Source organism: Charadrius vociferus, unplaced genomic scaffold, assembly GCF_000708025.1.
Source record: "Charadrius vociferus isolate BGI_N301 unplaced genomic scaffold, ASM70802v2 scaffold1020, whole genome shotgun sequence".
Classification (NCBI taxonomy): Eukaryota; Metazoa; Chordata; class Aves; order Charadriiformes; family Charadriidae; genus Charadrius; species Charadrius vociferus.
Genome location: NW_009646502.1, coordinates 270,732 through 280,117, shown reverse-complemented (window position 1 = coordinate 280,117; position 9,386 = coordinate 270,732). Strand labels below are relative to the sequence as shown.

Below are 9,386 nucleotides of genomic sequence, written 5' to 3'. Positions count from 1 at the left end.
TTAGGATAAAGATAACTGGCTAATATTATCTATGAATTGCTGGATAACTTAAAGATGACTGTGTGACTGCCTTTCTCCAATGGCCACATCCTATATTCCTTCACCGCTGTTCCTCCTGGTTTTACCTTGTTTCCTGCAGGCAGCCACCTTGTCACACCACAGGATTTGCTTTGGCAATATCCCAGACTGCACCAAAGCCAGTCGACTTGTCTTTCTCAACAGTATCTCAGAGAGTGAGGCTGTTGTGTTTGCCTGGCGGATGAGCACCTGTAAAGACAAGAGGGTGAGTCCTTCCTTCTCTTTCCTCTACAGCTTTCTTGCCCATCTCTATTGTGCCATAAAAGAACTTTCCGCTCCATTTGCAACCAAACAATCAGAAACAATCCTAGGGACTTGGCTTTTGTACGAACTGATGAAAGGAAAAGGCAGAGAAAAGTGAAGGCAGGCAAGGGTTAGGATAGGGGGGGGAAAGACTAATTCAGAAGGGGAATCTGAAGACTTCAGCAAGAATACATCAACCTGGAGCTACAGGATGCGGTAATGAACCTCAGCACCCTGTCTACCAGCAAAGTCCATTGTTGGTCTTTGAATATATCAGCCGCATCTCTCTCATGCCACATACCTCTGAGAAGGGGAGGGGAGGGAATTCCCTCAATCCTGTTTGCTGCAAAGAGAAGGCACAGAAGAAGGTCCCAGGACAGTGAAACAGCTCCACTGTGGCTTTTTTTTTTCCCCCCAGGTGTTGCAGATTGCTCCAGAGTCAGGGGTTGTGCAGCCTGGAGGGAGCATCCCCTGCTTCATCACCCTGCAACCTTCAGGGAGTGCTTCCTTCTACAGCATAGATCTGGTTTGTGAGGTGAGACCCAAGAGGTACCTGTGTATTACCATCATCTTGGCATGTCACTGCAGTTCCCAAATGGCTGGCCCCAGCAGTCAGCTGCCTGCTGCTTCCAGCTGAAGGAATCCTTCTTTGCTCCATAATGCTGGCGAGCAATTCTCATTATTGAAGATACTGAACTTCGTCTCTCCTGATGCTTTAAGTGTCTCTCTGTCTGTGTGGATCACTAGATGAGGTGTAACTGTGCAACACGTGGCTTTTTGAGTTGAACCCAGATACTAGAAGTCATGGTTTGGATGGGAGTGGCTTTCAGTGGGTGTCAGAGACTTAAATATCTGTAAAAAACAAATCTTGCTTCTTTAGTACTGGTTGTGACACAGACTTGCAGTAGTGTCCCTCTGGACCCTTCCAGGTGTCCTTTGGCAGGACACTGTGTCTTCTCTGTGTAAGTCTTATAATAGCACTGTTCTCTCCCCTTCATGCCACTGGAAGATATGGAAAGGAAGTGGGCTCTGGCTGGGACCTCCTGGAAGGGAGGAATGGGTGATAGGCATGGACTTGAGCCAGAAGCTGGGTTATTTGCAGCTCCTTTCTAGCCTTCCTCCATCCAATCATGGTTTGCTTCATAGCTGTACATCCAGGAGTCCCTGATTCAGTATGAGAGGGACCTGCAGGAGTGGGAAAGGGAGAAGGAACGGCAGGCTGTGGAATTCACCATCACAGAGAAGGACCTTGGGACTACGAAGAAGCCAAAGTCACCTGCAGGGGTAAGTGCTCCCAGGACTTTACCTCAGCTTAGCTCAGCTCAGAAAGAGCAGCCAGGTGTCAACAAGAGATGTTCCTTAAGAAAATCTAGGTGAGTTGATAGAGGACATGAGGCTCCAGTCTACACAAGATCTCATAGCCGGTGTGTGGATAGTGGAAAATGAGATCTTGATTTCTAGCCAAGAATCCTCTTGCACTCTCTTTAACATTGAGGGAGGGGATAGCAGGTGGGGAACTTGTAATTAAAATGATTTTTCTGGTTACCTTACAAACTCTGAATTTGCTAACAATCATCTGAAATTTGGAAGTGCCTGAGAAGCCTTAAGAAAAAAAAAAAACAAACAGTGGCTCTGGAAACAGGTGGTTGGATTTTTAACTATGAATAAACACTGGAGAGAAATGTGTAACTAACATTAAGAATGTGGCCTGAGTGAAGAATGGGAGGATGAGATCATTGACTCTCAGCTGGGGCAAAGTAAAACAAAATCCTGGAGTCTTGTTCTACTCCATATCTTTCCTACACTCTGATTTCTCTTTTTTTTTTCCTTTTCTTTTTTTTTCTCTTTTTAGAGGTCATCGGATTCTGCTGAGACAGAAAATCTCCCTGAATCCTCAGCTGTGATCAGGAAATACAAGGTAAGTCAGGCCTGTCTCACCCATAGTAGAATCAAACTGATTGCTTTAGAAAAGAGGCAGATGCTGGATATCACAGCGTGGGAGCCTGGACAGAGAGCACAGCAGGATTTGTAGCTTCAAGGCTTTGGGAGACAGACTGTTTGGAGGAGCCAGAAGAATCAGACTGTCTGGCTGTGTCCTGTGTGCAGTAACTTTCCAGCTGAGGTGAATGGGAAGTGAAATTGGAACCAAACGTACACCCGTGACTGGAGAAAGGGGGAAAAGTTTCGAATAAGCAGAGAAAATGCACATAGCCAGGGCAGTCGGTACCTGGACTGGTTTCACACTGGGGCCACAATGGAATGTGTGCCACGATGGAAAGCGGCAGGACCCTGGTGTGACGTGGTGCAGACTTTGTCCTTGCCACTGAAAGAGCTGTGCTCTGTGCCTCGGGAGAAGCTGCAGGCAGGAACTGCCTTGATTTAAGTGCATGGAAAGCTTTAAAGCTCAATTTGCCTGGCTCATCTCTGTTTTCCCTCAAGTTTGCACAACCCTTTTTCAGCAGTGGTGGCAAGGTGTGAGACAAGGTCCCAGTGAATGCTCTGCAGAATTGCCTGGGCCCAAAGGCAGAGCCACGCTGCGTCTGCAGCCGTCAGCAGCACGTGCTGTGGGAATGACGGGGCTTGTGGAGAACCAGCTAATCCAAGATGTGGAAGGGTTAAGGGAGCTGGTGTGAGGCTGGGCCTGAGCAGGTTGACTCAGCTAGGAGACACAGCTTGTTACTTTCGGGACTGCCACCACAGTAAGGCTGCATCAGTGCTCCTGGGACCCTGCAGAGTGCCTCTACGTGCCCTCAACTGTCCTGTGTGAAGGTATCAGCTTGGGATAGGTCTAGTTTGGAGTGTCTGCCCTGTGCTATTAGATGTGGTCAGTGATGCAGGTCGAGGCATTCACTGGGATGAATATAAGGATGGTTGGGGAAAAGTAAAAACAGTTTTAGTCCTCTAGGGTTTTGGCTCCTAGTGACAATTTGGAACCTGCAATCACCTGCTATGGCTGTGTCAGGAGCGGTGAAGGCCTCTGGCTTCATTCCCAGAGGCTGTGTCTCAAAGGTCATCGAAGTCCTGTGATGTCTGAGGGCTTCTCCAGAGCTCGATGGTGTCCTTCTTGCCCAGGCTTCTGGACTACTCCTGCCCTAAGAAACTTCCCCCAGGCTATCTGCTGGTAATGCAGCCCCAAACTGACCCATGTAGTGTGGCTGGAGTCAGTTCCTGGTTTCCTTTCAGGCTCAGGGGACAATTTTCGCATTCATTCCTGCACATCTTCTCCCACAGCACTCCCGGTGTGCTCAGAAGAGCAGGGATCCAGGAGTTCCTCAGGGATGGATCGGAGTACAACAGCCCCAGGTGCCCTGGGGGGATCCTGAAGCCCTGCTGAGACTCAGGGCTGCCACACAAGGCAGCGAGGAGGGAGCAGACTTGATTTCCAGCATGGCCGCTCATGCCTGATAGCGGCACTGCAGTGACAAGAACATTTTGATGCTGTCTGCTGTCCAGGATCTGGTGTCTCTGGCTGCTGGGTGTTCCAGTTCTCATGTCAGTGCTCAGACCTACACCAACTTAGCTGTGGCCAGAGAAGCAACCAAGTACCTGCCATTTCTTTCTCTCCAACAGACATTGCCCCCTATAAAAAACCACCCTATGCCCAATCTGCCAGCTGGACACTTTCAGAGGAGGCTGCTGTTGAACAAAGAAGCCAGCCGGGTGTGGGTCAAACCAGAGCCTCCCAAGCCCATCCTCTTACACCTTGGTGTGACAGCCAGGTCCTACTCTGTTGAGGACTTCTTCAGCAACTTCACCTCGGAGTTCCCCAAATATTTCTTGCCCCGGTAAGCGATCCAGCTTTTTGGATTGACATCTTTGTCTGAGCCAGGCTGCCTGTGCTGTGATAGGCACTGAACTTGGAGCTCTGCTCTGCTCCTCTCCAATGCCTCAGTATTAGGCAAGAGGTGCCTTGCGTTCCCCAGCATTAGCTGACATGACCTGTTTCTCTCTCAGCTTCAAAAGGGAGATACTGTGAGAGCTCAGAGCTCCTCTCTTATGACAGTGTCCTTGCTGCTGTCACAAATGCAGCAGCTCCCACTCCTCCCCTGGCACCCTGCACCGCTCCCTGCTTGCCTGCAGCGCTGCTCAGCCAGGAGGATGCAGGTCTTTGTTAGTTCGGTTCAGTAGTGCTGCCGCTAATGGAACAACTCCTTCTTTCCAAGCCCCTACAGCGACCAACACTTGGAGAGCAAGTTTGTGGATGGGAGTAGGGACAGAGACAGGATGGACATGGACCCCAAATGGCTGTCCCTGGCTGCTGCTTCCAAGCAGGAGTTGCAGATAGTGACTGACATACTCACAATTGTCATCAGGTGCGTGTCCCTTCACCCTCACCCGGTCTGGAGCCCCTGTCTTCCGGCAGAATGCATACAGCATCGCCAGCCCTCTGCTAATCCCAGAGGAGTCTGTGCACTCCTGCCACACCAGAATGGGGGATCCAGCCTGCCAAAGGCTGCCCTGGGAACTAGGAGCTCAGGAGTCCCGGTGTGACAGCCAAAGGCAGGGACTTCCTCCCCAGCTAGGGGCTGGGCCCATCTCTGCATAGTGAAGAGTGTTACTGCCCAGGAACCAGGGCACTGCCTGCCATGTTTTTGGGAACAGGCTGCATTTGGATTCGCCTCTTTTGTCTGTCAGCTGCAGAAATGTAAAGAACCAGAGCTGGAGAGGCAAAGGTAGTTTCCTTAGCTCAAGCCATCTTTCTGCCTCCCTTAGCCCCAGAAAGCAAGAAGGGACAGACTAAACATTGATATCAGTCAGGGTTTTCCTGTGATTTGTACTGTCTTGTACTGTCTGGGTCCGTATTGGGACCAGTACTGCTCAATTTCTTCATCAATGACATAGACAGTAAGATCAAGTGCACCCTCAGCAAGTTTGCGGACAACACCAAGCTGAGTGGTGCAGCTGACATGCTTGAGGGATGGGATGCCATCCAGACGGACCTGGACAGGCTCGAGAAGTGAGCCCGTGTGAACCTCATGAGGTTCAACAAGGCCAAGTGCAGAGTCCTGCACCCGGGTCAGGGCAACCCCCAGTATCAATACAGGCTGGGAGACGAAGGGATTGAGAGTAGCCCTGCCAAGAGGGACTTGGGGGTACTGTTGGATGAAAAGCTGGATGTGAGCCAACAATGTGCCCTCACAGCCCGGAAAGTCAACTGCATCCTGGGCTGCATCAAAAGTGTGGCCAGCACGTCAAGGGAGGTGATTCTGCCCCTCTACTCCACTCTGGTGAGACCCCACCTGGAGTACTGCATCCAGCTCTGGATCCCCCAGCACAGGAAAGACATGGACCTGTTGGAGCGGGTCCAGAGGAGGGCCACAAAGAAGATCAGAGGGCTGGAGCAACTCTCCTATGAAGGCAGGCTGAGACAGTTGGGGTTGTTCAGCCTGGAGAAAAGAAGGCTCTGGGGAGACCTTATAGCAGCCTGCCAGTGCTTAAAGGGGGCCTACTGGAAAGGTGGGGGCAGACTTTTTAGCAGGGCCCGTTGCGATAGGACAAGGCGTAATGGCTTTAAACTAAAAGAGGGAAGATTTAGACTAGATGTAAGGAAGATGGTTTTTACAAAGAAGGTGGTGAAACACTGGCACAGGTTGCCCAGAGAGGTGGTAGATGCCCCATCTCTGGAAACATTCAAGGTCAGGTGGGACAGGGCTCTGAGCAACCTGATCTAGTTGAAGATGTCCCTGCTCATTGCAGGGGAGGTTGGACTAGATGGCCTTTAAAAGTCCCTTCCAACCCAAACTGTTCTATGATTCTATTCTATGATCCTCTGAGGTCATACAGATATCTGATTTGCTGGGACTCATCCCTTATTTTCTTACTCCCAGAGGCGTCTTGGAGAACACCCAGTTCCATGATGCAGTGAGAAGAAGCCTGGATGAGCCCATTCCATATTTCTCCCAGTTCCGGTGTGAAGAATCAGCAGAGCTCCAGGACAGGAGACAGTGCTCCATGGTTCCCTCCAGGGTCTCTGCTACCCCAGATCTTTACCCTGAGAAGGATGGAGGGAGGAAAGATGTGAGGCAGGAAATCTCTCCCCACAATGATTTGCTGGAGTCTTGGGAGAGGATGAGTGAGATTTCACATCACAAGCAGTTGAAGGAGCAGAAGGAGATGATGAGCAGGTGAGGAAGAGCTGCCACATTTTATGTGGCAAGAGCTGCACAGGCGGGAGAGCCATGGCAGCCCATCACCTGGACAGAAACCCGTTTCTGCTTCTGCCCTGCAGCATTTCTGCTGGGGTGTTTTGTGTGCTCTGGGTGGAAATCGATGCTAGCCCACCTAGCCACCCTCTCCTGAGTGTGGCTTGTGAAGAGTGCAGGTTTGCTGTGTGCCAGGGCTGAGCCCTGGGCAGTGCCAGGATGCTGGTGGGGAGTGACATCTGCTTTGTGCTCAGACACTCCTGGCTGTATTACACATTAGAGTGCAGTGGGTGCTCACTTTACCTTTTATTTTTACTGCAGTATTTAATCACCTTGCATTTGCTGTGGCTACACCCTTGTACACTGGTACAGGCCATGAGCATTATGCACAAATACCAACTACAGCACAGCTTGGAGAGAGAAACCAGTAAAACCACAGTCAGCCAGCTCTGTCCGAGGTCAGGGCCTGACGCCAGCTGGTGGCAGTTCTGGGAGAAGGGTCAGCACCCCATTGCTCAAACCTTTGGTTCATTGGCCTCAGCGTGTAGGAAACAGTGTGTGCTCCACTGCTGTGACTGCTGTGTCCTGGGAGGAGTCACAGCAAGCAGCCTGCCTTATCTGCTTTCTGATAGCTGTCCTCTGCCTGTACTTTTGTCCCTTCAGGCAGACGGCCTTTGGGAACCTGGTGGAGCTGGTGCTGGAAAACACACTGCAGAACATCCTGATCGAAGCCAGCTGTGGGGAGGTGGTGCTGACAGCCCGGCCCAGGGTCATTGCTCTACCCCCCAGCCCTTCCCGAAGGTAGCAGAGCGTATCTGTGCTGTGGTGGGGGACAGGACCTGTCCTTAATATGTCAGCCTGAAGCACAGCCCATTTTCTAGACCACGTGGATTAGCTGCAGCACTGCCTATCAGTGCCAAGGGTTGCCCGTGCAAAAGGGGGAATCCACTCCCAAAGCTTCTGCCCCTTCTTGGCTTGTCCTGAGCCACAGAGCAGAGGTGGTAACGCTACAGCCTTTCTGTGGACCCGAGACCATCATGCAGCTCTGGGGCAGGGCCCTGTGAGTGAACGGCTGGCAGAAGGGGCTGGCCTGAGCCACTGGAGGGAAAAGAGGTCAAGGAGCAGGCAGGACAGCCTCTGACAGCAGAAAGGGGGCAAAGCTTTTGTAGTCCAAAATGGTGTGGGATCTAGTTAAGTTGAGGGAATGGCCACCGAGTGGGGAGGCAGATTTGGGGCTGAGGGCAAAGCATGAGGATTTGCCCCAGCTTGAGGAGAAGTGCAGGGAGATGGGATTGAGGGAGGATGGGAGAGCATTGTTGGATGGACATGTCATCTCCAGAGCCGCAGGAGTCTTTTCTGGATAGACGATCCATGTTCCCTGTGATCCCTCAGGGAGGGATGATTGCCTGGGGGGAGGTGGCAGCAGGGTCTACTCTCCCTACTGAAAAAAACAATCTCTTCTTCCTCAGAATCACCAATCCAGCACCGCCACCCTCAAGAGCATAGCTGCTGGGCACTCTGCTGCTTGAGCTCTTCAAGTACATCAACTGTCTCCACTCTTCATCCCATCCCTGTGATGTCCAGAGCAACTCTGATCCTCCCACACCATGACCTGAGCTCAGCATGCTGTCTGTCTCTGAGGAGATATGTCCTAATTATGTCCTCAGCTCCAATTTGAATCCTCTGGCAACACCACAGCAGAGTTCATGAAATCTCACCTCTCTGTGTCTGGCCACATCATCGGAGAAGAACCTCCCTGCACTACAAGGAGCATGTGGAGAACCTCTGTGACTGTTCCCACCACCCCTAGTCTGTACCAGCTGGGAGATGAGTGGAATCTGCTTTAACATATTGCTGAGGAAGGACTGACAGCTGGGCATTGCGGTGCTGAGCCCCTGCTGACATCAGTAGGACACAGGTACTGAATACTCCTACCCTCCTTGCTCCGGTGGCTGCTGCAGGTCCCACGTACAGCGACCTCAGCCCAAGAGAACAGCTGCAGCACCATCTAGCACACTCGGCAGCCCAATAAAAGGAGTTTGGCCTCTGGGTACACACAGACACCGGCGTATAACATGTGCAATCCATGCATCTGGGTTTGGGAGCACCCTGGACAAGCTCTCTCCCCTTTTCAAACTGCAAAGGCTGTCCCCTGGGGAAGGGGATGCCTTTGAGCTTTGGCCTGGCATAGGTGTCCGGCAGGCTGCGGGAAGGTGTCGCTGTGAAGGAGCGGGGTTTGTCACAGCCGGGAGGTGGCAGTGTTAGTTGTGAGAAATCCCAGCTGCCAGCGCGGAGCTGCGGTTGGTGCTGGGCACAGGCTGCCTGCCCCCTCGGCAGAGGATGCAGGCCAGGCAGCGGGGCTGGGTTTGCGCCAGCTCCCCTCTTCTGCGACGGGCTCTGCTACCCAGGGCTCACCCAGCCACCTTGCTCTGGTGGGGATGCAGCTGGTGTCCCCCTCCAAACCCTCCCGCTCTGTGTTCCCAGTGCTAGCGCCCAGCCAAGACTGGAGCTGCACCTTCTCCCCTTGCAGCCCAAGAGAAGACCATGTATGAGAAGCTGCGGAGGGCTTTTGCCCTGCTCGGCAGAGGGCAGGTGCCTGCTGTGCCTGGGGGTGCTGCAGCTCTCCCAGCACCACTCCAGCGCTCCACTCCGTGCAGGAGCCCCGTGTGCGTAACCGTTACTAAGCCCCAGGGCCGAGCTGTTCCTGTTGTCAGAGATACAGCGAAGGCACCGACAGCTCCTGAGCTCAGCCTGGGTGCCTGGGGCCTTCAAGGGGGTCCTGGATCCTTCTCATGAGACGTGCAGACCCTCTCCTCCCTCCCTGGTACTCTGGGTGCCAGGTCTCCGACGTCACAGCAGCTTTTCTGTTTTCCTCTGGGCTTTGGCTGATGCTGAACAGGCGATGGGGTATCACCTCCTTCC

General features: G+C 52.5%; 1 protein-coding gene across 1 annotated transcript in view; it reads left to right on the top strand.

The window, feature by feature from the left end:
* The window catches only part of CCDC108 (coiled-coil domain containing 108), a 31,533-nt gene extending 24,264 nt beyond the window's left edge, over positions 1-7,269 (top strand). Inside the window, exons 24-31 of the mRNA XM_009884030.1 lie at positions 140-283; positions 740-856; positions 1,468-1,605; positions 2,174-2,239; positions 3,892-4,106; positions 4,485-4,634; positions 6,150-6,446; positions 7,128-7,269. Of these exons, the coding sequence (XP_009882332.1) occupies positions 140-283; positions 740-856; positions 1,468-1,605; positions 2,174-2,239; positions 3,892-4,106; positions 4,485-4,634; positions 6,150-6,446; positions 7,128-7,269 (1,269 nt within the window). The remainder of the gene's footprint in view (positions 1-139; positions 284-739; positions 857-1,467; positions 1,606-2,173; positions 2,240-3,891; positions 4,107-4,484; positions 4,635-6,149; positions 6,447-7,127) is intronic.
* The last annotated feature ends 2,117 nt before the right edge of the window (positions 7,270-9,386 follow it).